Consider the following 27,081-nt stretch of genomic DNA (forward strand, 5'->3'; position numbering starts at 1 on the left):
GAAAGCCCCAGAGAAAGTTCAATGCCAGACACAGCTCTCTGGGGTCGTCCTCAGAGCAGGGCGTGGTACGCTTCCGAGAGCCCTGGGTTCCACATCACCTTGATCTCGAGACGGGGATTTGCAAATACGGCCTCTGGCCCAAATCAGTGCATGGCTGGTGCTTGTTCGGATGACCCACGAGCAAAGAACAGCTCTTGCATTTTCAAGTGTGAGTGAAAAAAGCGTGAGAAGCTTTGCCTTTCGTTGAGAATCCGACACATCACCTCACGGTCCACAGAGACAAAAACGTTTACTCTCCGGCCATTCATGGAAACGTGAGCCGGGCTCCGACTCAGCGCAGCAGCAAACCCACTGCTTTGGACTGCTGTTCCCCCCCCCCCGGCCCTGTGGCCACGGCCCTCCTGGCTCCTTAGGGGTGTGGTGTGAGGGGCGAAGGCTCGCTCCAAGGCCACAGATGAGGCAGAATCAGGGACCCTGGGGGCCAGAAGGGACTTCACAGGGCCAGTGAGTTCAGGGGCCTTAAAATCTTTTAAAATCATAAACGCAGTCTAGGAGGGAGGACATCTGTTTGCTGAGTCTTTGCTGATTGTCTGGGTCGTCCAGATAGGAAGGAGACTAAAGTGTCAAAACACAGGGCGATGACCTCTGTACTGGAGCTGGGCTTAGACGTCCCTCCTGGTGGAACAGCGAGCGTGCCTGGACCCTCTCTAAGCCTGGGGCCGGCAGGTCACATCATGGACCCCAGAGCACAAATGTAAACCAGGTGAAATCACCGATATCTGAGCGTGTTTGAATTGTGAAAACGGCAATTTCATCCGGTTTAACCTGAGAGGCTGCACCGTGTAAAGCCGGATTCCAGGCTTCTCGGGGGGCAGGGGTGGATGGTGGAGAATCAGTGGGCCTGGCATCATCAGCGGGTGGGGGCCGCACCATGGGGCCCAGCACGGGCCAAGGAGCCCCTGGCTGGGGAACGCAATGGCCTCAGGGGCGTTTTCAACAAGGGCGACCCAATGCCAAGGGCGAGAGAAGGTTTTGGAAGGAGTGATGAAGCCCCTGCATTTTTGCAAGATTATATTTGGGCTACAGAAGCCCAACCCAAAGATCTGTCTCGCTGGTGTGCAAACCTTATTTTGGTAAAATGACAGATAACATCCCTAACACACAATTCAATCTTGTTTATTCTAGGAACCAGCACAGAACTAGCACAGGTGCTGTTGTAACTAAAATTGTGTTCAATAGGAGATAAAACGAATATATTTTGTAATTTTCCATCTCATTTCAAGATAAAATCCCAATAAAGACTTTTTTGTTTTCACCCTGAAAATTGGGTCCCGGATTAAGTTGATTCCCTTTAAGATACGATGAGCATCATCCTTGCTGGTGAGGGCCAGCTCTGGCCAAGGCGTGCATGGGGCTCTGAGCCCTGCCTGCTAGATCCCCCCACTCCTGGACAGACGGGCACCCACATCTGCTTAAATGCCTCTGGTGACAGGGAGCTCACTACTCCGCAAGGATGTCGGTTCCACTTTCGACACCTTTGACTATTCGGAAGTTATTCCTTATGCTGGTGTTAAATGACCCCCAACCCCAAGTCCCTCTTCCACATGGATGAGGAGCCCCTTAGTGACTCGGGGTTAAAAAGCCCAGGCTGCTCTCGGCCCTGACCCGACAGGCAGGTGACACGATGCTCTTCCTTCATTGGTAGGAGGGGGCTCCCTCCTTCCTTTACTCTTCTGTGAACGTTAAATGACTAAATGATACACTCTATAGGAAGGCACTGCTGAGCAGCTAATATTATCTGGTCTGGCTCTGTGCTCTGGGGCCACGCAGACATCCGGGGAGGGGCAGGGGTGCTGAGGACCGTCAGAGGGAATGTATCTTGTGGACCTCCTGGAGCAGCACGCCGGGGAGATACTCAGACATCTGAGACACGCGCTCTTTCCCAAATGTTCTCCGCGGCCCACACATCTCAGGAGTTGGGAGTTCGGGGCGGGGTGGAGAGGGGCCTAGAGGTCCTGCATCCTCACCCCCTGCCCCATCTCTGACTCTCTCCCCAGGGCAGGTGCAGTGAGCAGCCCAGGACCCCACTTTGCCAGCTCTGCCTCTGGCTTCCGGGGAGCAGGATCCTTTCCCCAAGCCCAGTATGTCCTCCAACCCCAGTGCCCGGGGCACTCACCGATGTCCTTGGCTCTGACGGCCACCGGCCTTCGGAGCTCGGTGATGAACTTTTTGGCGTCCAGGCGGATCTCAATGATGTTGTTCAGCAGCGCAAAGAGCGGGGCCAGCGGGAAGGACGCAACGAACAGGGTGACAAAGCCGAACTGGATGACTGCAGACAGGAGGAGGCGGCGGTCAGCATGCACTGTCCCTGTTCCGGGATGGCAGGACCCCCGCCCCACGCACCCGGGTCGGACGGAGCCCTGCCTTGCGTGTGTAAGAGGGGATCTCGGACACGCCCAGGCCGGGAGGGAGCTGTGGGCAAGGTTCCAAGTTCTGCTCTGGACCTGAGTCTTGCCTCTTGAATAAAGGGCGTGTACTCACTTAGCATATGTCTGATCTTAAAAAATCACCAATAATGGGAAAAAGGTGCCCATGAGAACCAAGGCCCAGCCTCAGTCACCCTGTGTGCGGGCTGGGACGGTGCCCTAGTGCTTCCCAGGACCTGGGGGCCCGCGAGCATCACTGCGTCTCCAACAGCCCCCAGCGTCCCCCTCCATCAGGCCTCGGGGAGCCGGTCGGGGACCACCGCCCACCGTCCGGACAATCTCGCCCCTTTGCCGCACTCCCTTGCTTTTCCTTGTTCTCCTCATCATGGACCGGCAGGGCAGGTCGGGGAAAGGGTGCCGAATGGAAGCGAGTGGGGGAAGCTGGCTCAGGAACCGTACAGCCGGACCCTGCCCAAGGGCGCTCGGTGCCAGGCGGGAAACAAGGAAGCCGGCAGAATGTCGCCCCGGGCCCGGCGGGCTGAGCGTGACCATTGTTAGCGCGGCGGGGTGCGGGTGGAGGCCCCGTGTGATCCCTCATCCCAGAGCCACGTCCCTGGCCCCTCACGTGCCCCACGGGGGCTCCGCGGGATGCTTCTGTGGATGTTGGCCTCGCTTGAAGGCTCTGGAGATGATGGAGGGGATGGAGGCCACTGGATAAGCTCGGCGTTGTGGCCAGGGGGCTGCTGAGTTCCCCGACTCCCGAGTGACACTGCCTCCTCTTGCAGGGACAGCAGGGGGGAGGGCAGCTGGAGGTGCGGGTGGGTCATGCCCACTGGGCCTTTTCTTCCACCTACCCCATCCCAGCCCGAGTCGGCCGGGAGGAGACTGCCAGGCACGGGGCAGCTGCTCCTTGGGTGGGCAGGAGGGGCCTGCCCCAGGAATTTCATTTCACCAAACCCCAGAGGACCCAGGACTCTCCAGCCACCATAACAATTAAAATCTGGGGACTTCCCTGGTGGCGCAGTGGTTAAGAATCCGCCTGCCAATGCAGGGGACACGGGTTCGAGCCCCGGTCCGGGAAGATCCCACATGCCGCGGAGCAACTGGGCCCGTGAGCCACAACTACTAAGCCCACGCGCTGCAGCTACTGAAGCCCGCACGTCTAGAGCCGGTGTTCCACAACAAGAGTAGCCCCCACTCGCCGCAACTGGAGAAAGCCTGCGTGCAGCAACGAAGACCCAACGCAGCCAAAAAATAATAATAATAATAAAATTAAAAAAAAATTAAAATCTGGGGAAACGACCGACTGCAGTCTCTCAGCGGATGACCATAGGCTGCTGTTCTCGGTGTCCATCCTCCCACGGGGTCAGGCAGTGGAGACCCTCCTCCCAGGCCCCACGATGAGTATAAACAGCCGGGCAGAGGGCAGGCCTGGGGAGGCGGCACCCACAGGGCAGGGAGCTGCCCGCCTGCCTCGGGTTCAGCCTGGGTTTGATTCCGGGACAAAACAGAGGATGTCACCCAAACACCACACCATCTCCTTGTTTTAAGTCTCAGACTGTTATGGCACTGTCGTCCGGGAAGCTGGGAGTGACTTACTGGGACCAACTCTGCCAACAGGGATAGGGCAGGGAAGCGCCCGCGGTACAACTAAACAGAACCGCTCCTGCAACCCAAGGCCACCCCACCCCTGACCAGCTCACCCTGCAGACCAGTCCCTGGCTGGTTCGCCCAGGTGCCTGTTAAAATGCAGAGTCCTGGGTCCCACTCCGCGCAGACCAGGATTGGGCCCAGGAACCAGCATTAAAAAAATTTTTTTTTGGCTGCACAGCGAGGCTTGAGGGACCTTAGTTCCCCGGCCAGGGATCAGACCCGGGGGCCCGGCTGTGGAAGCCCGGAGTCTTAACCACTGGACCGCCAGGGAAGTCCCCCAGCATTTAGGATAAGCTGTCCATGGTGGTCAGGGGGCACGACACTGTGGGACCCCTCTGCGTTGAGTCTCAGCCTTCACTCATCCATTCATTCAGGGAGCACATATTGAGCACCCACTGTATAGCTGGACCTGTTCTAGGTGCAGGGGGTACAGCAGTGAAGAAGAAAAAAGACCTGCTTTCATGGAGCTTTGATTCTACAGGAGAGGCAGATGGGGGAGGAATGAGAAAGGGGTGGGGACTAAAGATATCAGCTGTGGTGAGAGCCAGAAAGCAGGGGGAGGGGCTGCCTCTAGTAAATGCTGCAGTTGGGAAGACCCCTCTGGTGGGGGACATTCGGAGCAGAGCCCTGGAGGAAGGGAGAGAGGGAGTGACGCTCATACCAGGGGAAAGCATTCCAGGCGGGGCACAGCCAGTGCAAAGGCCCCATGGCAGGAGTGACCTCTATGAGTTTGGGTAACAGCAAGGAGGCCAGTGTGGCCCAAGTGGAGGGAGAGGTCGGAGGTGGGGTCAGGGAGGCTCCAGGTGTCTGCCGTGCAGGCCACACCTGGCCTGTCCCCTCTCTCCCTCGCCCCACTCCTGGGGGTCATGTGCCGCCTCCGGCCATCCTCCCATCCAGCGACACAGCTGCAGGTGACACGGCTGAGTCCGGGGTGTGTCCCGCTCCGTGCAGGGACCACAGCGAGCCCCAGGCGGCCAGCTGGCCCTTTTCCGTCCTGCCCTGTCTCCCAGGACAGGATTCTCCCGTCACTCACTCATCTCCATGTACTCCGGGGTGAGGCCCGCGAAGGGCTCCAGTGTGTAATCCACCTCGTACCGCTGCTTCTTCTTCACGTACTCGTCGTGGTCAGAGGGGCTCTGGTGCTTCAGCCTCAGATAACGGATGAACTTCTTCATTTTCCTGAAAGACACACGACGTCACCTCGGTTAGGTTTCCAGGAAGGTGGGCTTGGGGGTCTGGCCCCTCCAAGTTGTTTCTCCAATTCTCTGAGGCATCGAGTGTTCTAAATCCTGAACTAACATCTTTGCAATGACCCCTCTGTGGATGATTTCCTTTGCCGTTTTCCCCAGGGGCAGGGGGCAAGCGTCACTGCTTTGTTTGTGACATAAGGAAACGGAGGCCAGGGAGGGCCCCTCAGGTGTCAGGGGTCTGGCTGGGCCCAAGCAGACTTGGCTGCCTTGGACCATGGAGGCTGGCACGTGGGTTTGGGGCCGCCTATGGGTACCCTGCATCCTCAGCCAGTTGGGAACAGGGGTCATCCTGGCCTCGTCCCTGCCCTCGTCCACTAGGGGTGGCTAATGCCCATCTTCCTCCTGTGTCCTCACCACCTCCCCGTTTCTGGTGCCCCCACACCCTGCTCCAGGCCCCACATCACCTGTCACCCAGACTAGTGCAAGGGTCTCCCGAGCAGCCCAAGGCCCTGATCTCCCCCCTGCTCCGCTGTGACCTGAAGCTGACGCTACTCACGGGATGCCAATCTCAAACAGGTTGTTCTGGATCAGCTGCTTCCCCAGCATGATAATGCTCAGCTGGATGCAGAGTTCCATCAGGCATCCCCCTGGGGCGCACTGCGGCACAGAGAACAGGGGCGTCAGCCCTGACCCCTGCCCTGCCTATCGGGAGAGACGACCCCAGCCCCCAGCGAGGGGAGGTCGGCCCCCGTGCTGAGGGTTGAATTGTGTCCTCCACATCCCAACCCCCGGAACCTTGGAATGGAACCTTATTTGGAAATAGGGTCTTTGCAGATGTGACCGAGTTAAGATGAGTTCGTGCTGGCATAGGGTGGACCCTGCTCCAATGGCTGGTGTCCTGATAAGAGGAGGAAACACACAGGCACACTGAGGGGAGGGGGCCCCGTGAAGACGAGGCAGAGATTGGAGAGGACCGTCGATTAGCAGGGGGACGCCAAGGATTGCCCGTGGCCGCCAGAGCTGGGAGAGAGGCCTGGAGGGACCCTCCCTAGAACCTTCGGAGTGAGCGTAGCCCTGCTGACACCTTGATTTTGGACTTCTGGCCTTTGGACCCATACGAGAATAAATCTCTGCTGTTTTAAGCCACCTGGTCTGTGGTATCTTGTTACAGCAGCTCCCGGAAGCTAGTACAACCTGGCTGACAGGCTCTCGGGGCTGGAACAAGGCTCAGAGAGCGAGCACACTGCCAGGGAGTAGGCAGCGGTGGGGCTGGATCTCAGGGCTCCTCCTCCCCCAGGGCCACGCAGGCTTGGGCTGTGCAGCTGGGAAGCCGCGGGGTGAGGAAGCCGGCCACCCCTCGGAGGCCTTAATGCCCTGTCCTTCGTGGGCTTGTACTGGGGGCTGGGCAGGCGGTCAGAAGCTTAACTTGTCCAAGTGAAGGGAACTCAGGGGACACTGGGTGACACTCTGGGGCACAGCTCACTCCTCTCTGAGTCCTGAGCAAAACTTTATACACCATTAGCAAAAAATTTATCTGGGACAGCCATCATCTCATTAAAAAAAAAATGTCCTCTGCTTTATTCTACTCCACAAAGGCATTTCCCCAACTTCTCCGACCATTAAAGAGCTTAACAGGGTGTCATCTATGTAAATGATGTGTTATATAGCAGGGGAGCACATCGTGGGCTTTTTGCAAACATCCCTTACTGCGGATGAGGCCTGTGTCTTGGGATGTTCAGGGGCCGGCATTCAGGTGGCTGAACTTCTAGACTGTGCCCCAGGCAGTCAGATCACCCCGTACCTGATGCCCACCCCAATCCTCCCTACCCTGTTTCACAGAATCTTTATCAAGAAGACCCTGATAAAAAAGAGCCTTCTTTTCCGATAAGCTGAATTATTCTGGAAGTTGGGAATTCGGACTGGTTTCCCTAAGACCTGAAGCCTGGCTTGGTCTGATGGAGCTGACAGAGCAAATCTGGGGGCCAGGACTCAGCGGCACAAGGCAGCTGGACGACTCACCAGACCTGGAGTGGCCGGAATTGCTGAGCAGAAGCCAAAGATCACCAGCATTGTGCTTGGCGAGGAGAGAGGTGGGCATTTTAATGTTAAAGTAAAAGAAGTCTGGCTGAGTCCTGTTTTTTCCTCACTAATTCATCTTAACCAAAGAGAAAAACATTCAAGGTCTTACAGAAAAAGAAAAAAAAAAGTGGGTGTAACTTTTTGGCTTCCATGACCCTGAAGAGACGTTCTCCTTTTAGGGTAATCCTATATGGACAGGCCACAGAAGATCGAAGCCCCATCCCTGCAGCTGGAGAACAGAGCAGGGGTCTTTCAGGGCAGGGAACTGTCAGGTTTGCTGTGTGAACAGAACCAAGAAAGCAGAGCAGCGCGTACGATCTTGTTACCTCTTCCATCCGGAAAGAACGGAAAATGTACACATAGTCTCCTGGGCGTCCGACGAACCTGCAACAATCGGGGGTCATTTAGAGAAGGGAGAGCGGGCTTGGGGAGACCCCCAGGTGGGGACTGGGCCGTGTCATGATTCCCCAGGTCAGAGCCTCCGGAATCTCACAGGCTTTTCCCTCCACCCATTTCACCAACTAAGAATCAGCCACAGGGGTTTTCTGTTGGTCGAACGTTCATGTGATTCCCAAACCAACAGGTGGGTAAGAAAACAGCTTCAACAGGAAACCGAGAGGCTGAAGGGCAGATGGAGGGGAGGGAGCCCAGGAGGGGCAGAAGGTACAGCAGCCTAAGGGCAGAGGGTGCCTCCCGCCGTGGCAGGATTACGGAACCACGCTGGGGACCGCGGACCGGCTGCGGTGCGGGTGGTCCCCGAGGCCGCCTCTCAGCCTCCTGTGGGATGTGGGAGTAGGGGGCCTCTGAGAGCCTGCTCCGATGTGGGTGCTCTCAGGGGGGCCTGGGCACCTTGGCCCAGCTCCAGGACCCCAGGGTGGAGTGGTACTTATAAATCACATGATGCCGAGGAAGGTGACTTCGGGAGGGGTTCTGGGATCAGCCCTGCCAGCCCCTAGGCGGAGGGGTGGTGGGGAGTCTTGGTGGGTGGGCCACAGGCCCCGATAAACCCAGGACGGCTCCAGAGGGTCAGGGCATGGGGTTCACCACCCCCCCACCAGCCTGGAACACCAGCGGCTGCCCTTCCTGCATCTTCTCCTGCAGCCCTCATCCCCTGCACTGCGGGAGCCCCTGGAGCTTGCTGCCTGGGGTCCCTGTTCCCTGGGGTCCCTGCTTCCCAGGGTCCTGTTCCCTGGGGTCCTCAATGTCTAGGGTCCCTGCTTCCCGGGTCCCTGCTGCTTGGGGTCCCTGTTCCCTGGGGTCCCTGCTTCCTGGGGTCCTTATTCCCTGGGGTCCCCGATGTCTAGGGTTCCTGCTTCCCAGGGTCCCTGCTGCCTGGTGTCCCCAGTGTCTAGGGTCCCTGCTTCCCAGGGGACCCTGCTCCCTGGGGGCCCAGAAGGAGCCAGGCCTCTCCCCAGACTCGGCGGCAGTGGGAGCCACACTGACTGCTCTGCCCTGGGCCCAGGTGCCTCCCCCCTGAAGAGAGATGAGGGAGGGGAGCCTTGTACCGGACTGGGGAAAAGCAGTGCGTTTCAGTCACTGAAGAAGCCCCTACCGGCCTTTGAAGAACGCCACGTAAAAGATGGGGGTGTAGGAATTCACGAACTTCAGCAGGAAAGCCTTGAAGATCAGCCTTTCCTCGAAGCTCTTCTCAGTCTTTGGAACCTCTAGAAGGAGTGAGACACACGCTGCTGAGCCACTGCCCCGGGCCAGGCTGACCACTTCCCTCAGCTGTCACAGCAGTGAGGCTCAGAGAGGGTGAGTGACCAGCCCAAGGCCCCACAGCCGGAGGGAGGCGACCTGGGGCCGCCTGGCTCCAGGGCCTGGCCGGGGCACTCACCGATCTTGGTGAGCCACCTGGCTATGCAGCCGTACACCTCGTCCAGCAGGATGATGACCACCAGGTTGATGATGACCGCCGTGGCCGTGACAGTGACCCGGATGTTGGACCGCACGGAGGGGGAGGAGTTCATGGCTAAGGCGGCGGCCGTAGAGATCCTGTAGATGATGACGCCGAGGACGATGGCGAAGGTCACTGCGATCTGCGGAGGGAGGAGGGGACTCTTGGATGGGTCCCCCTGGGCCCATTGGACCACCTCCTCCGGCTCCCTGGGCCCAGCTGTCCCCCCACCCAGGAGCACTTCCGCTTCAAAACAAAGATGGGTGTTTCCTGTCACCCACCAAATGCCACGGGCTTTATGGGTACTAACTTCACAGATGAATGAGTGGCTAGGTTCTGTTTTATAGAAGAGGAGACAGAGAGGTTGGGTCACCAGGCCAGGTCACCCAGCGCATGAACTGGGATTTTCCAGGGGGGGTCTACCAAGCTTGGAACGCAATGTTCTGTGCTGCTCGCTATGGGGCATCGCGACATCTTGCCCACTGTCCCCAACAGGATTTAGGGTCGCTGCAACCCCAGTAGCTGCCTGGCTCGTGCGACGGCAGGCTGACTACAGGGGGGGCTTCCCCCCAGCCTGGATGACCCTGTGTGGAAGCAGTGACGTTCTCGATGCTATTGCAGGAGGTGGGTGGGGCTTGGGGCGGTCTGGTCCCACTGGGCGACGCTGCAGGCCTGGCTGGGACAGACGGATGGGGTCCCTTCTCCCAACCTCCCCAGGAGCCTCCCACACCCTTCGGCTTGTCCCTGCGAACGAGACCCTCATCTTGCCCAAACCACTGTGGGACCAGAACATTCCCTGAAACTTGGACTGGCGGTTGCTCGAGAGAGCGGGCTGGGCGAGGATGACAGGTCTGTTCCCCGTGGAGCTGTCTGTCTGCCCGGGCTCTTCTTCCTTGCCCTCCAAGGCCCTGACGCAACCTGCAAGACCTTGTCCTCACTCTGTCCTGCCCTAAGCGTGAGGACGCCGGCAAAGCCCAGTCCTGAGGGGGACACTGAATGGAGGGCAGCTGTGCAGGGCGGTCACCCGAGCCCGACTACACTGCACCCTCTGTGTGTCCAGGGTCCCGGGCATGTCACTCGCACTGAGGCAGTGCAGGCCCACCCCTGCCAGAACGGCCCCGCGAGGCTCCCAGGACAGCCCCGGAGGGGCACCGAGCCATGCTGTGTGCCTCTGGTGGCAGCTCGGAAGGGCTGTAGCTGCTTCACCCCACAGGGAGGCCACAGCGACGGGCATCTCCCATGGGCATCTCCCAGGAAGCTCTTCTTGTAAATTTCGGACCAGTAACTCTGTAGCTGTCCACATCTGTGGGCGACTGAACGGTGACCACACATGCCCGGGGAACGTCCTGATGAAGGGGGGGGGGCCCTGTGGTGAGGTGTGGGTACCTCTCCCCGCCAGCTCCCAGCTCCCGGAATGCGGGCTTTCCTGGGAAAATCCCTCGCTCCTGCCAAGAGGCCCCTCCCAGGGGAAGGCACCGCCCTGGGCCCTGGGACGTCCCTCCTGCCTGTGTGTGGAGGTGCAGACGGGGCGCCAGGCCTGCAGGGTGACTCAGCAAGGTACCCCCTTTCCCTGTCAGAGGGCCGGTGCACCCCCATGACAAGCCCTATAGCTGCGTCACCTCCTGGGTGCAATGCCCCCTCTGGAAGGAAAGGGCTGTGAGGGCCAGGGTTCGGCCATTGTGCTCATACCAGCATCTCCAGGGCCAGGAGCATGGGGACACCTTGTAGGTGCTCGATTGCTATTTGTTCGGAGAATGAAGCTCCCGAGTGCAGGACAAAACTGATTCATCTGTGATGGGGTCCCCAGTACCTCAAGAGCCAGCTAGTTCCCTACCCACTGTCCCACCTTTGCGGCAGTGACAATGTGCCCATTTCCCCACCTCTCTGCAGACAGGGGTGGCCAGATGCAAGCAGAGGTGTGGGCAGGCCTTCTGGGAAAGCACATTCAAAGAGGGGCTGCCTCCGCTGGCCTCTGTCTCCTTCCCCTTCCTCCTGCCTGGAAAGTGGAGGTGATATTGGAGGTGGAGCAGCCATGTTGTGACCAAGAGGGACATAGGCACAGGACAAGTGCGCAGAAGGCCAGAGAAACCTTATGGAGGTGTGCCAGACCAGCCCTCCACTGCCCACCACCTTGATCCTTATTACGAGAGAAACTCAACCCCCCCTGAAGACTATTCAAGGAAGTAACCCGAGGACTCTTGTCTGAACTTGACGTGGCGCAGAAGGGCCCACAGCATCCCCCCTCCTGTCACCCCCTCACTGGACCTTCTGTGCTGACATTGCTTCTTCTCTGCCAGGAGGGGCTGAACCTTGGTGCCTGAGTCCCCTCTTTCCCGCACCCTGTCCCCCGTCGGGTGAGCCCCGGGGATGCTCTGGGCAGGGACCACGTCATCCTAGGTTACCCCATCAGCACTCCTGTGCGTTTGGGGGGTGTGCTCCAGGACCCTCAAAACACGGCTGGGCCCACTGCCACTCAGTCATCCTGACAGCCCAACGGCCCTCCCCCCACCCCCCAGTGGCTCCCACCCTGTGGTCTTGGGGGTCCCCACCATGGACTTCTTTACATCAGAGAGGTCCTTCTTGCCGTGTGAGAGAGCGTGAGGGGAAGCGGAGTCCTTCCTCTGCTTCAAACTATTCAGCTTAGGGGGCCTCAGATGCCACCCCCAGTGGAAAACCAAGGCAAGCCCACCTGTGTGTCTCCAAGTTCATACGGAAGGGTGGGGGCGTCTCAGGGCAGACTGTCTGCCTGGCCTCCGGCCTGGGGAGGGGATGAGACCTCTGGCCTCCGTTTCCTCATCAGCAGGAGGGGGACAGGCAGGTGTGAGGCCCTCAGGCCACTGGGCACAGCCCAGCCCTTGGTCCACAGCAGCCATGCGGATGACCTTGATAGCAAGGTCATCACTACAGTGACCACAGGTGGGGGGAATGAAAGCATGGCTAGCATGGGCCTGAGGCCTTCCAGGGATGCAGCCCAATTAACTGGGGATTGAAATCCCCTAATAGAGCCGGCCACGGTGTTGGCAATTTATTCAAATCAGCAGCGTCCGGATGAGCCTGGCATCACAGGCCCTCCAGCACCTGAGTGGCATCGTCCTGATTTTTGTCCTGTGTTCTTCACTGACTGGTTTTCTTTAAAAGCCCTCTGTTTTGTCTTAAATAATACCTGTGAACTCCTGGGTTTGAATGACTAGTTACTTATATGTGTCATTCTCAGAACGAAAGATGTGTGTCAGGGACCAAAGGAAACCACCGCACAGGCCCCAGGGCTTGGGAAGCCCCCTGGGGGTCACTGCAGAACCCTGGCCCCTCCCCAGTTTAGGGGGCTGGTGGAATCCCCCCATCACCCTGCCCAACCTGGGTTGAACACAACTGCCACGAGGATGGCTGGCCCCATCCAGGTGAACACCGCACACCTTGGTACACCTCCCTCCTTTACGTCCCAGAGCTCACCATGAAGATGATGGAGACCAAATTGGTGAAGTAGGCTGGGAACCGGTCTTGCCAGGTCAGCTTCACCTTGTCCGTCTACAACACGAACAGGGCTGGGTCAGCGGTGGGGACCATCCCAGTGGAAAGATGTGTGTGTGTGCACATGTGTATGGGCGTGAACAACTTGGACAACAGAAACACGGTTAAAAAAAAATGATGATGAACGAATGCAAACATCTGGCATCCGGGGCCTTATCCCCGATGAAGTGATGCTACGAAATGATAGAAATAATAGTTGTCTAAAGACGTGAGTCCTCTGTGTACGGGGCGTAATGGTGCCAGAGGCCTTTCTAAATTAGATGATCAGACCCCCGTCTGGGAGGAGCCCGGACTCCTTTTCTTGGCTGAAGGTCTCATTTCCAAGGCCAGAAGATCTAATCTGTTTTCCTTCGCCACCCAGACCATAATAGTAATTTTCCTTTGCAGAGCAAGTTGAAACAAGCCACCAGCCCTCTAAGTTCAAACGCTGCCCACCACACAGCAACGGCGGAGAGCGGGGACACGTGGTCCGAAGGCTCTGGCACAGGGAGAGCAGGGTCTGGAGGGACCTGAAGTGGACGCTTGTTGCTAACCCGGGATGTTTCAAGAATGGGGTGGATTTTTAACGGGAAAAAATGCATGGATGAGGTCAAAGAATGGTGGCAGGCATGACACCCGAGGCCACGCGTTCCAGGGCAGGTGGCATGCATGTTAATGAGACCAGGGACCGCTGGCAGGCAGCTGTGACAGGCACGTTTCACAAGCTCCAGAGACAGCCGAGCTCCCCCCCATGAACCCACCATAGCCATGCACAGACATCTCAACACACGTCACAGCCCGGGGGTGCTGAAGGAAGGCAAAGGAACGTGGATGTGAATGTTAAAAGGATGATACAGCAGTCAGAGTCGGTTGAGGAAAACACAGTGGACTTTGGTCATCTGCAAACACTCAAGACTCGCAACGGCCCGACGTGACATGTACCAATTTCACCCCCGCCATGGCTGTCTTAACCCTCTGCCTCCATTTGTTTGTTGGCTCCTCCGGAAGGTGCTGGCGCTTCTGGGGCGGGTGGAGGGAACAAGAGAGCACCGTGGGGTGAGACCGCCACCCAGGCCCCCATCGGCCCCCTGGGCAGCCAGTGCATCCCTGGCTGTGCCGGCTGCTGGGGCTGATTCAGGCTCTGGGCATCTTAAACCCATCAGAGATGGCAGAGACCCACATTCTAAAAGAAAGGCTGCCACAAAGGTAATGGAAATGAAAACTCCAGCCTGGAAGCTCGGTGGGCTCCAGGGGGCCCCTCTCACCAGACAGTGGCCGTAATTCGGACGGTGCATCTTATGCAAAGGCGAGGATGACCCTGAGCATTTTACGCCAACGAGAAGGAAGCCACGCTCAGAATCCTAACACGCCAATGAAGGGGTGGACCTTTTCTTTCCTAAACAAATTTGGTGCCGTAGCTGGGGGAAAAATTAAAACCACAAAGTTGGGAGCCAGGGAAACGGAGGAGAAAATCAAGGGAGGGTGTGGCCCCGCGGAGGCATTCAGGGCCTGACGTCACCACCGGAAGCTGGCAGAAACGAACCCCGACCTTTGTCTCTCTTGTGATCAAAGAGCTTGGGTCAAAGCCAAGAAGCAGATTGACCGGGGAATCTGGCATGGCTGCCCAGGCCCGGCGCTCGGGCTTGGTCGAGCCCCTGGCTTCAGTGGATGTGACGTGGGCCACTGAGCCCTTTTTCCCTTAGGAAGGAGTGAAATCCCATCCACGTTCACGCTATGAGGGGCCACCGTAAAGCTGTGGGCGAGGATGCCGCACGGCACGCGGGTCGTGGTGGCTCACCGTGGGGGCCTGGGGGCTTCAGAGCAGCGGCGATCACGCCTCCCCCTTTAGGAGAGGGGACGCAGCCCGGCGGTGGGGGGGGGGCTGTTGGAGCCCTTGGTTCAAGGCCACAGGGCGGCTGCTCTGAAGGCAACGTGCACAGGACATGCAGGCGTTCGGATGCGTTAAGTTAAACGGACGGTCTCCTCATTTGGGGCGAGGACTCACGCTTTTGTGCTTATTTTCTCTGCACCCGCGGTCCCTCTCGGACTCTGAGTGCAGGGAAGTGCACCCGCTTTCTGGCCGCAGGAGGACTGAGCTGGGCGTTTGCTCTGTTACGGGAACTGGGGCCTGAGAGGGGGTTTTGCTGCACCCACTTTGCCCCCCGCAGAGGGGACTTTTGGTAATTGGGACCCCCGGCCACTCTGTACCAGCAAACTCTGTCCATGGGACACAATGACAAGAAAAGATCAATGCAGGGGTTTGCTCTGGTCACTCCCAGCGGCCGAGGGTGCAGATGTGACCCAGAACACCGGGATCTGGGAAGAGTGTCCGCAATTGCTCCCCATCCCTTCAAGACCTGACTTTCCAGCCTCAGTGAGAGGTTGACAAGGGCCCGGGGGCTCTGTGCTTGTCCCATGTCATATAAAAAGGCTCCGTTAAAAAAATAACCAAGCACCCCCAGAGGTCTGTGAGAATTCAGGCTGCAAACATGACTGCCAGTTTGAATGAGAGGTTTTGGGGAAAAAGAAAGGCATTTGTTATAAAAAAGGTGATGGCTTCAGGAACATCACAAAAACACTTCTCTCTCTCATTCTCACGGTCTGTGAGTGAGACAAGGAACTGGCCAGCTGCTCAGGGACCCTGCTGGGGCAAACCCTTCCAACCATCATTCAATGTAGAACTGGAGGGCTGGACAGAATGACCACCCAGAGCAAAAAAGCTGCAAAGCTACTCGGTTCTTGATGTTGAAATGTTGGCTGAAGTTTGAGATCCCCCTCAGGATAGATCAAGAAGGTAGATCTCTACTCTAGCAGGTTTGACAAATCGACCCCTTGCTTGTTTTATAAATAAAGTTTTATTGGCACACAGCCAGACCCATTTGTTTACCTGTTGTCTATGGCTGTTTTTATCCTACAATGGCAGAGTTGAGTCGCTATGACAGAGGCCTGCAGGGTCTAAAATATTTACTATCTGGCCCTGTCTGGGGGCCGGCCCCCCAACTACACGGTGTTTGCTGATCCCTGGTCTGAAATGTTGATGAATGTAGAATGTTTTACTGCTGGGAAAGCCAACTGGCAGCAGCCACCGTACCTCTTTGTTTTTGGATTCTTTCCTAAGAGACTTCTCCAAAACTCTGGCTTCGTATTCGGCTCTGGGATGGTCCTGTGAAAGAAACCAAGTCAGCGGGGAGCCTTTGTTAATTTTGTGAGTTTGAGACCCTCAACAGGAGCACGCATGGCAAAATCAGCCCAGACATTCCCTTGGACACCCTTTGGGGCCAGTTCCTAGCTGGCTGTTTGTACCATTTCCAATTTAGAACTCATTGTATGCAGTTCATCCAGGATTCTCCACCTTGTGGGGAACCCTAGCCCACTTGGAAGGCCACAGAATCGGGCTCTGTGTCCTGCAGGCAGGTCAGTCTGCACCAGGCTGCAGCCCATCCTGCAGGCCACTCACTCTGAACACCCAGCCATGAACTGGCCCCTGAGACTATCCTATCTGGAGCCGTGGGGGTCAGAAGAGATGGCAGTAAGTGTCAGCAAGCGGGAGCAGACCAGAGGCACCAGACCTCGGGGGAGCCCAGAGCAGATCAGCGAAGGGCACTGGAACAGAAGAACAGGGGTTAAGAGAGACCCAGAGGTGAGGGAGGAAACGGAGACCCCTGCCCGCCATGGAAGAGCTGCAGGGAACCGCTCAGCAGAAACAGACGGATCAGGTGTGCGAGAAGGTCCCTCTCCCAGGGAGACAGGCTACCGGAAGACAGAGGAGTGACAAAAAATTCCAAACCTTGACAGCCTCCTTCCGGGAACCAGAAACGTAAAACAAAAACAAAAAGATTTCATTACTTGTGTTGTTTTTTTAAGAAACAGGCTACGTCTGCTAAAGATGATATTTTTAAGAACCTGGATGAAGGTAGTTGGATGTGGGTGGATAAGGAGGGCTCGCTAAAGGCTGATGCTACTTTAGGGTGACCATGTGTGTTGCTGCTTCTGCAGGTCACATGGTCTAGGTAATTCCCGAGGGAGTGCTAGGCTGAACTGTCTTAGACTCCGGGAAGGAACACACAGGCCAGATGACTGGGTACAGGTTTCCTTCTGCTCTGAGAGCGGACACCTGGGGTCCTGTCGCGAAGAGGCTGCCCCTTCGTCTCGGGTGATTAACCCCAGAAGAGGCCCTGGCCAGCCGTGGGGGGCTCGCTTTCGGGGACTCATTCAGGGCCCTTGGGGACGCAGTGGCTCTGATCGCCACCCCACCATCTAGGGTCTGAGCCATCAGGGTGAAGAGTTCATGGGACGGGTCCCCAAGGGGTCAAACTGCCCCAACCCCAGGGACATCATGAAAAGGGATGTTCTAAGTCTACTTCCAAAATAACAAGACAACCCTGCTTTTTGTTCTGTTTGAATCTTTAGAACACGCTCCGGCAGACAGCTGACCCAGGGCGCGTCATGGGGGATGGAGTTCCACGCCTGTCTCTACTCCTAAGGAGCCGCGTGTCTCTCCTTGCATCAGCCTCGGTCCCGCCATTTGTGAAACGGGACGATGAGACCCACTGGGGAAGAGGTTGAACCCAGAGGTGGGAGACGGGTTAAGGGACACCCGCTGGTGCCAGGCCCTGCTTGCAGTGCTTTATATCTGCTGACCCAGGGAGACCCCCTCAAACCCTACTCCTCCATCCCTGTTTGAGAGGTGAGGACACTGAGGCACAGAAAGGTTAAGCAACTTGCCCCAGGTCACACAGCGAGGGTGGTGCGAGGACAGCCTGGTCCCAGAGGCCGTCTCGTCTCCACTAAGCTGGTGCCTCTTCCAGCAAGCTAGTGCCCTTGTCTGTTGACAATACTTTCAGCACAGAGCCTGCACAGGGGATTCTCAGCTACACATTTGGCTAAAAAGTGATCCAGTCTTGGAGGGAGTGCATGTGTGGGGAAATATAATAATAGGGATGTTTAAAAAGATGATGGAAGAGATTTTCACATTACAGTGAAAACGGATGAGCAGTTTCTCTTTAAAAAAACTGAGCAAAAGATTTCATAGCATGAAGTTGTGGTCATTGTGGCCACACCTAATGGCTCTGCTATTTGGGAGACCTTGCTCCTTTTTATTCCCACTCATACCATGGGGATTCTGGCTGGAGCTGGCAATTCGGGATGGGGCAGTGGCAAAGTTTCTCCTGAGAAACCCCGGGGAGGGGGGTCCACCCGCCATCGCAGTGGCCATTCGATCCCGAATGCCCTTCTCTTTGGTGCACGAAGATGCCCAGTACGTGGCTTCCCTCTATTAGGGAAGGATCTGCCCCACTTCTCAGCCACGTCCGACTGCAGGCCAAGAGCTGGCTCTAAGGATCGTGGGTTTGGCGCCTGGGGCAAAGCCTCACGGCTGCCTTTGGGGACTCAGCCTCGTGGGTGGTGATGATCCCCTCCCCAGACCCGCGGTGCTGCCCCCAGACAGGATGAGATCAGCATGGTGAGCCTTGGCTGGAGTCCCCGACCACGCTGCTGGGTGGTGCGTCCATGTGAGCACGGAGATCAAAAACACTAGAACAGACATCATACGGTTGCCCTGGCAACTGCGGGGGAGTCAAACATCAGGGAGGTGAACTGAGAAGCAGGCAGGGAGCAGCCTCGCCTGGGCTTTAGGACCTAGGGCTTCCACGTGAGTCTCCCAGAAGGAGCAGGGTGGGGGCCCGGGGGGACACGGGGGAGGGCACGGGGGCACGGTTGCCAAGCCCACTCACCTCCTCCTCCTCGAAGCCTGTGAGGTCCCAGCGGTAATTGAGCCGCATCTGTTTCCGCTTCCAGTGCTCCATGAAGGTGGCGGCTGCAGGGAGGGAGGAAAACCGGGAAGTTAGGGGCTCAGAAGCCCCACGACATCAGATGCCATGAAAGCATTCTCCTCTTCTGCACCATTTGGTAAGTGAGGGCAACAAGTGCTGGACCAAGAACTTCACATGAATTAAACTGTTCAGCTCTCCCACTGACCCCGTGAAGCAGGGATGATCTATCGCTCATTTAAAAAAAAAAAAAAACTTATTTATTTATTTATTTGGTTATTTATTTATCTGGGTCTTAGTTGCAGCAGGCAGGCTCCTTAGTTACAGCACGTGGGCTCCTTAGTTGCAGCTCGCCGGCTCCTTAGTTGTGGCATGCGAACTTTTAGTTGCAGCATGCCTGTGGGATCTAGTTCCCTGACCAGGGATTGAACCCGGGCCCCCTACACTGGGAGCTCAGAGTCTTATCCACTGCACCACCAGGGAAGTCCTTATTGCTTACTTTACAGTTGAAAAAACTGAGGCACAGGGAAACCGAGTCCCAGCCAAGGTTATTCTGCCAGCTGGTGAGGGGCTGGGCAGGCTGGTCCCAGAGCTTGTGCTCTTAACCATCCTGCTCCATCGATCTTGGGGACCCCAAGTCACAGGTGGGGTCAGAAAGAGTGAAGGGGGAGCCAAGGCCACTCACTCAAGCTTCAAACCCCTGCAGGTGGCCTGACTTTAGAGCTGCACTCTTAGCTGCTACATCCTGCTTTGTAGTCCCAACAGACTAAGCATAGTTCAAATGCCACCTCCTCCAGGAAGCCTCCGATCATCCCCCTCAGTGTCAGGAAAGAAACCAACTCCTCTTGGGACCTCTCCTGTTCATGCTGTCCATGCCACCTTCCATTATGATCCCTGTCCCATGTCTCGTGGCCCTTCTGGGGTGTGGGGCAGGGATGGGGCCTTGCCATCTGGGTCCCCCACAGAGAGCCAACTGTCGGGCACAAACAGGTGCCTCAAGAGAGCTCACTGAATGAATGAATGGCTTTTATGAGTAGACACTTGCAAATGGAGATATCACTGACTGAAACATTTATCATTAATTCTTCCCACCCATAAGGGAAAATCAGCAGAGGCTGAGGGTTGGAGTAGTGATAAGGGTGGCCATAAAGTTAACCAGAGCTCCGTATTCTTGAGCTGCTATGTGCCAGGCACTGTTCAAAGAGCTATCACATGAAGTATTAATCTCATTTAAACCTCATAGTAATCATAGGAGGGAGGTGCTATAATTTTCCTCATTTTACAGATGAGAAAACTAAGGCTCGGCAGAATTAAATGGCTTATCTGATAAGTGGCAGTGTCAAGATGGACATTCAATGAGGACTTTACTGCAAATTCTCCAATGTCATCCTTCACCAGGAAAGAATACAGGCATTGGACCTGGCAAGAGATGGGTCTGAATCTGACTCACCTCCTGGTTCAGAGAACATGCCCGCCTCCCCATTAAGGTGAGGTGAGAACAGGGCCTCTGAGCTTGCACATATCTGTGCATAACGGGTATCTGCCCATCAAATATTAGCTATTGTACCAACCAGCTCCAGCCAGGAAACAGGAACCTCTTAGGTCTTTCGGACTGGGGTAATTTAATCCTGGGACTTGGCCACGTAGACAATGGGAAGAGCTGAGAAGACAAGCAGCGGATGGTGAGACCACCCAGAGATTAGCGATAGCAGGAAGCTGCTGCCTATCTAGGGGTGGCGGGACAATGGGAGGTGGTGTCCCCAGAGCCAGAAACTGGAGCTGCCCAGAAGAAGCTAGGATCATGGAGGAAGGGCTTTCTGGAGAGAGGTGGAGCCAGGGAGAAGGCAAAACCTTTGCCAGAGGTGCCCCAGGAAGCAGAGGAAGAGGAGGAGAAATACCCTGACTTCTCCCTTCCTCCTGCCTTCTGATCCCCCATCAGGGCTTCCCATTGGCTGAGCCTTCCAGGAAATGGGACAGCAAGGGAGCCTGGGAAATGTAGTTCCCTGTGATACAAATGTACTCTCAGCAGACACATATGGCTGGTGGGACAGGCCCATCTGCAGCCTGCACTGCCTCCTAAGAAGGAAGGTGTGAGGATGTTTCCTTCTGTCTCTTTCAACATGTCCCTGGGTCACTGTAGTGGAGGCCCTGGTTGGGGCCCATTCCCACACCGCCACCAGTTCTGGAAGGCCTGTCTCTCCTTCACTGTTCTGACAGCTGTCTCTCTCTGGCCTCCTCTGACTGCCCATGGCAAGGCCTCCTTTGAGACCTTGGGCTGAGTGGGGGAGGAGGGCTGGCTCCACTCACAGCAGGGGAGCTGGCCTGTTTACCTTCCCTGTCTCAGCCTCCCCATGTCTCCCCATTCCTAGGCTCACCGACCCACACCTCTACCTCCTGGACCTCCCCTTCCCTCCACTCACCAGCCTGCAGTGTGATAACTGTTACCTTTTAATGAGGACTCAGCCTGCACCAGGCTCTGTGCTAGTGATTTAGTGACACCAGTTACACGAACCCTCAAAACAACGCCATGCAGTAGGAGTGATTTCCACTCACTCTTTTACAAATGAGGACAGAGACTCAGGATTAAATGCTCTGCCCAAGGTCAACTTCAGGTTAACAGCAGGAGTGGGATTTGAACCGAATTCTATTTGACCCCAGAGTCTACACTTAACCACCATACTTGACCGACCTTCTGCACAGATATTTGATTTTCTTTACGGGAATAACAACTGTAGTCATAATAAGTCTGATGATTACAGCAAAACTTGTATTGCCATTTTATGGATGAGGAAATAGAGGCACAGAGAGGTTAAGTAATTTGTCCAAGGTCACACAGCTAGGCAGCTGGTATTTAAACCCAGGCATTCTTGCTCTAGAATTTTACTGTTAAATGTCTTAAGATAGATACAAGGGCCCTCTCCCAGGGGTATCTGTAGGTTGACCAGGACCGAGACTGGACCTGAGGTCACACCTTGGAGGCCAAGGAGTGGAGATGGTACATAGACAAGGCTTGTTGTGCTCGGCTATGTTTAAGAAATGCAGGCATTTTATATAAAATCATGGGTTTCCTGCTTCTCTTTTAAAAATCAGAAACTCTGGCACCAGAAGGCTAGGGCCGAGGAGTGACAATCCATTTGCCAAGGTTTGGGCATGCCTTCTCTGCTGGGCCACAGACCCCACCATGCCCTATTGCCTGGGCTCTCTGGCTCCGCGTTTGCCATGCCTTTGCTCTGCAGCAAAGGGGCGGAGCTGTGACGTTCAGGCTTGGCCAGTAGGACGGGCGACGGGAAGGCTAATGCTGAGTTGGGGGCAGTCCTGAGGTCTCAGCTCAGAATCAGGCATCGTGAGCAGCGTGAAAACCCACCTGCTACTGGACTGGGCAGAGGCAGGAAGAAAACCGAGGGCCCCTCCTTTGCAGCTGTGCTCCTGCAGCCCTCCCTCCCTATACCAGCCATGTGGACAGCAGCGGGTCCTGGCAGGTCCCCATCCCTTCCCTTCAAGGTACCCAATAATGGTTCTCCTGGCTGACGTGCCAACTACATCACACAGACGTAACGGGGTGTCTACCTGGTGTCGGGTGCTGGGTGGGCTTGGGGCATCTCCTTTCATCCCACCCGCAAGCCCTCAGCGCAGAGATAACGCACTCCTTCACACCGATGGGTAAACTGAGACCCTGAGGAGTCAGGTGACTGGTTAATATACAGCAGAAACCTGGATCCAGGACTTCTGACCCCAAGATCGACTGGGGTTAGGGGTGTGGCTTCCCACCCACTTGAGGACAAGCTGTGGGCCAAACCCGGTCCAGGGTACAAAAGACATGAAGAGATGGCCTTGACCCCAGCCGCCATACAAGGGGGCCAAGGAGACAAGACCATCCCCCCCAAATCCAGAGCCCAGAGGGCAGTGCAGCGGAAATCGCAGGTAGTGAAGAGGGAACCCAGGCCAGGGTGCAAGCAGGTGTTGGAGCTTCTCCCTTCACACATTTGTTTTAATGACAACGTGTTAGACAAACACATTCTTGTAGAGGAGGCCAGAGGCAGCAGGTCAGCGATGGACCCTGGATCTACCGTGGATCAAAGCAGGTATGAGCTTGGGCATGGGACCGCCCCCCCCACCTGCCTGCCAGCCTCAGTCTCCACGTGTGTACAATGGGTTTGACAACAGTGCCCGCCGTGGGGCCTACGGTGAGGCGTCCATAAGCCGATGCACCGCGGAGCCCAGGGCAGGGCCCACCCGTGACAAGGGGCTCGACAAAGGAGCGGTCCCATGACGTGGCTCACCTGAAGGATCTCCACCGCTTCTCATTAAGAGGCTGACGATAGAACAAAACGTATGGTTGGTTCCATTTATACAAAGCATCCAGAATATCTACAGAGAAATCCATCATAGAGGCAGAAAGCAGACTGGTGGTTGCCGGGGGTGGGGACAGGGGGAAAGGGACGGATTGTTAAATGGGCCCCAGGTTGCCACCTGGGAGGACGGTGGTAATGACGGCACGACATGGTGAGTGTACCAAATGCCACCGAACTGTGCGCTTAAAGCGGTTCATTTATGTTATGTAAATCTCACGTCAATTAACAAAGAAAAAGAATCACAGAACAATGGGTACAGATCCTGCTTATGGGCTTAAGTGCCCCTGCTGTAGGCTGGAGCTGCAGAGAAAATGGACCAGGACACACCCGCATGGTAACGTGGGGAGGGGACAATCTGTCCATTTCCCCCAGGATTTCTTAGAGTGTGGGCTGTACCGGAAGACGCACCGCAGGGGGCTTGCTGAAATACAGATTCCTGGGCACCACGCTGTCCTGGAATCTGCGTTCTGGACAAGCTCTGCGCGTGGCGCTGTCCACACAGGCGTCTGGACGCACTGACCTACTCACTCACTGTCTGTCCTTTCCTTCCATCCATCTCTCTACCCATCAGATGAGCTGCCGGTCTACCCCCCACGGGACCCCGGGCCTCTGCTTCGGCTCTCCTCCCAGGCCGCATCCCACCCTACCTCCCTCGGGCCCTGCTTGACCTGTCCAAACTGCTTTCACTCCTAGGCCTAACCCCAATTTCCCTAATTCTGGATGCTTCCTGGGCTGGCTGCTGACCACCCCCCCCCCCCCCCGCACCTTTCTGAGCTTTCACTCTCCCCTGAAACGCTGCTGCTGACCCTGTGGCACGATCTTGGACATGTCATTAGACGCTCCTGGGTCGGCCGTCCCGTGGTCTTTTGTGCCCGTGGGAACATCACAGACTCTCAGGCCTGCCGTGGGAATCTCACAGGCCACTGAGGGAAGGCTCTGACGGATGCTGGGGCGCTTCTGCGGCTGCCCGGAGAACAGCCCCGTCTCCCTGGTGAGGTCCAAGCTCCTTATGGGCCGGGGTCTTGTCTCCCAAACCTGTGCCAGGCACTCTTGAGCCTCGGAGGCCCCGGGGGCAGGCAGGGCCGCACCCTCCTTAAAACAAGACCCCTGAGAGCAGAGACCAGCTTCTCAAACCTCTGGCTGCTGACAGTCCGACGTCTGCTCAGCACAGACTCCTTTCTCTGAATGTGGAGATCAGAGATGCATGTCCTCGGGCTGCAGGAACCGGACAAGAGAGTGACCTGAAACTGAGCGGGGCCCTGCGGGGCTCCCTGGCACAGAGGCCCTTTTTGTCCCCCGTTTTTTATAGGCAAGACTGCAGCCCCCATGACCGTCCCTGAGTTCCGAAGGGTGGATTCAAACAGTTGCTAATCAAGGGAGAAGCAGCCAAGCAACCACCCGGGGCAAGATTAAAGGGACCAGAGAAACTCATCAAGATCAGGAGACAACCGCTGGGCTTCCCTGGTGGTCCAGTGGTTGAGAACCCGCCTGCCAATGCGGGGGACGCGGGTTCGAGCCCTGGTCGGGGAACTAAGATCCCACACGCAGTGAGGCAACTAAGCCCCCGCGCCGCAACTACTGAGCTCCGCGCCTCAACTAGAGAGAAGCCGGCGCACCACGATGAGGAGCCCACGTGCCGCAGCGGAGGATCCCGCATGCCGCAACTAAGGCCCGACGCAGCCAAAAATAAAATAAATTAAAAAATTGGGAGACGACCACCTGAGATGAGATTAAGGGAGTGCAGGCCCTGCTCACCACACCCTAATCTTGTCAGAGAACCACCCCCCCCGCCCTTTGAACCACTGCCATAAAGCCCTTCATCAAATCCTCTGGCGGGGGACACACACAGTTTTTCGAGGCAGAAACCGGCATGTCCCCCTTTGCCTGGCAAAGCAATAAAGCTCTCCTTTTCTACTTCACCCAAAACTCTGTCTCCGAGATTTGATTCGGCACCGGTGCACAGAGAGGCCGAGCTTTCGGTCACAAACACACCTGTCGGCCCACAGGGGAGACAGGGCTCCCGCACAAAGGCCCCCCGCCCTCCATTTTCTCACTGATTCTATTTATTTATCCCCTGAACAACTGTTCACTCACAAACCCGCTGCTGGCCTTTTAATTCCAGCAGAGACTCAGTCTCTCTCCCTTCGTCCCCACCCAGTGCGGGTGACTCAGCCGGTGACCTGCCCACTCCATTCAGAGTCTCGGGTGCAGCCCCCCCAGGAGGGGTTTCAATCACACCTGTCATTCCATTAATGCCGGGACCATCTTTCTCCAGCTCCCTGCAGCCAGGCTCAAATCAAATAACCCCCTTTGTTCTGCCTGGAACTGACAAGGCTTTAAAGCCCCATTATTATGCCATAATTTCAGAAAATTGATCCCGGGTGCCAACAGCTAAATGGAGCTCAAAGTTTCTTCGTGTTGACACCTTAGTGAATGAAGGCTTTGAATTGTCATAAATCCCAGGCAGGGGAGAGCTCAGCCAGAGCTCAGGGCTCCAGGACCAGCGGGTCAGCCTCTGGGCAAACCGGACCCCACAGCGGAGCAGAAGCGACATGAAAACAGCGGCCAGAGGTGACTCCTGGGGCGGTACAGCCCTGCTACCGTCAGTGTCAGGTTTGGGGTTGCTCTCTGTCACCGTGTGAGCAGAAACCTTAGCAGCTGGAGGACAGGAAAAGAAAGGACACAGCGGGAGAAGAAACACCAGTGGGAAAATGATCCTTTAGAGGATAATGAACAAGTAACTGAATAAGGGACTAAAAAAAACCCCTCAACAATGGCAAGCTCGCTGCTAATTACGCCTGACAGCGTAAAGTGTGAAAGAGGGACTGAATCCCCTTCCACCCTGGGGGCAGGGGCGGGTTGTCAACAGGCACCTCTCAGCCCAGCAGGCCCTTTCCTGTTGCTTCTGTCTTGATTTATAATAAGCTCCTCTTTCCGTTAGTGCTTCATGAGAGTGGTTTGGCTTTTTTGTTGTTTTTTTCTTTCTCCCCCAAATGGGGGGTGTGTAGACTGAACTTGCCCTTGACAGACAGGCACCTCTGTTGTCTCCTACGGTGCAAGTGGAGCTGGAGGACGTGGGGACAAACAGCGGAAACACAGATTTGCCCGTTTCCCTGCATCTTGGATAGGGGAAGGATGGGACCATCTGTTTTTCTCCCAAGGACGGGGCTACTGGTAAGGGCTGGCCAACACCTTGGAGGCTGTGAAGTGGTACCCCTTTGCACACAGTAGGGGTAAAGAAGCATGATGTGACCAAGCTGGCTTCATTGAGGGGGTGCACAAAATTCAACCAACTCCCTGCCTCCTGGCGGGTTGAGTGGCATTGCTGCCTGTGTGCCCCTCACCGCCAGCTCATGGTGAATCTCTGCTCCCCCAGGAGGGCACAGAATGGGGGTGGAGGATGTTTGGATGGAGAGGTGAGACCAGGGCACTAGCTTGGACCGCTAAGGCCGGCGGGCCAGGCACGGGTCTATCATGTCTGTTACAAATCTGCTAGCTGTGTGACCTTGGGCAAGTCACTTAACCTCTCTGTGCTTCCGTGTCCACATCAGAGAATAACAGTGTTTCTCTCCAGGGTTGTTGTGGAGACCAGTGAGGTAGCCTGTGCAGAACTCTGTGCAGAACTCTGGAGGGGAAAAGGGAGCCTGTTTGTTTGGAGGGAGCTGGGGAAACTATTCCAGGTGAGAGAATGAATTTAAGGTAAGCCTGCCAGGAATAAGCACACACATGAGCTAGACCTGATTAGTAACGCTGACAGAGAGAGTAAAACCCAGGGGTCAAGTATTTGGGGCTGGGGATCCAGAACGCTGGGGTTCAAGTCTTGCCTCTGCCTCTTGTTAGCTGGTGTAACCCTGGGAAAGTTGCCTCAATTTTTTCATCTGCTAAATGGGGTAGTAAAGCCTGTTTCCCTCCTATAGTTACTGGGAGAATTATTGAGTCGCTCACATAAGATGCTCAGGACAGTGCCTGGCACACAGTAGGAACCAGCCAGCCAAAGCTAGTGTTCTTTTCTGAAGGAGATGAAGTGACATAATTCACAGAGGCCCCCAGGCACAAGGTGACAGGTTAGATCTGAGCTCCAATCTCCAAGGGTCTAGGCTGTTTTCACATTTTCAAGAAGCAAGGGCTCACTGATCCGATGTAACAGCCAGCAGGACATGACAACTAGCACCAGGCACAGCCCTAAGACATCACAAGACGTGACTCATT

The 27,081-nt window shown here is 56.2% G+C and overlaps 1 protein-coding gene and 1 long non-coding RNA gene across 11 annotated transcripts in view; one reads left to right on the forward strand and one right to left on the reverse strand.

Annotated features, from left to right (window-relative positions):
- ANO1 (anoctamin 1) overlaps positions 1–27,081 on the reverse strand; it is a 92,106-nt gene that overhangs the window by 14,035 nt on the left and 50,990 nt on the right. For 4 of the 9 annotated variants that reach the window (XM_057552916.1, XM_057552911.1, XM_057552909.1 and 1 more), the window contains 11 exons: positions 18,485–18,567; positions 16,540–16,551; positions 15,844–15,915; positions 13,695–13,772; positions 12,696–12,770; positions 9,186–9,387; positions 8,901–9,012; positions 7,675–7,732; positions 5,826–5,926; positions 5,113–5,258; positions 2,177–2,329 (listed from right to left, as the gene is read on the reverse strand). In XM_057552916.1, the coding sequence (XP_057408899.1) occupies positions 2,177–2,329; positions 5,113–5,258; positions 5,826–5,926; positions 7,675–7,732; positions 8,901–9,012; positions 9,186–9,387; positions 12,696–12,770; positions 13,695–13,772; positions 15,844–15,915; positions 16,540–16,551; positions 18,485–18,567 (1,092 nt within the window). The remainder of the gene's footprint in view (positions 1–2,176; positions 2,330–5,112; positions 5,259–5,825; positions 5,927–7,674; positions 7,733–8,900; positions 9,013–9,185; positions 9,388–12,695; positions 12,771–13,694; positions 13,773–15,843; positions 15,916–16,539; positions 16,552–18,484; positions 18,568–27,081) is intronic. The other 5 variants (XM_057552913.1, XM_057552910.1, XM_057552914.1 and 2 more) reach the window with 3 other exon arrangements.
- LOC130708840 (uncharacterized) lies at positions 18,304–24,786 on the forward strand. 2 transcript variants are annotated; one of them, XR_009009255.1, is made up of 4 exons: positions 18,304–18,402; positions 18,549–18,659; positions 19,806–20,007; positions 24,182–24,786. It is a non-coding gene; the product is annotated as an uncharacterized LOC130708840 (long non-coding RNA). The 2 variants fall into 2 exon arrangements; XR_009009256.1 differs by lacking the exon at positions 19,806–20,007.

The sequence above is a fragment of the Balaenoptera acutorostrata genome, chromosome 9, assembly GCF_949987535.1.
Source record: "Balaenoptera acutorostrata chromosome 9, mBalAcu1.1, whole genome shotgun sequence".
NCBI lineage: Eukaryota > Metazoa > Chordata > Mammalia > Artiodactyla > Balaenopteridae > Balaenoptera > Balaenoptera acutorostrata.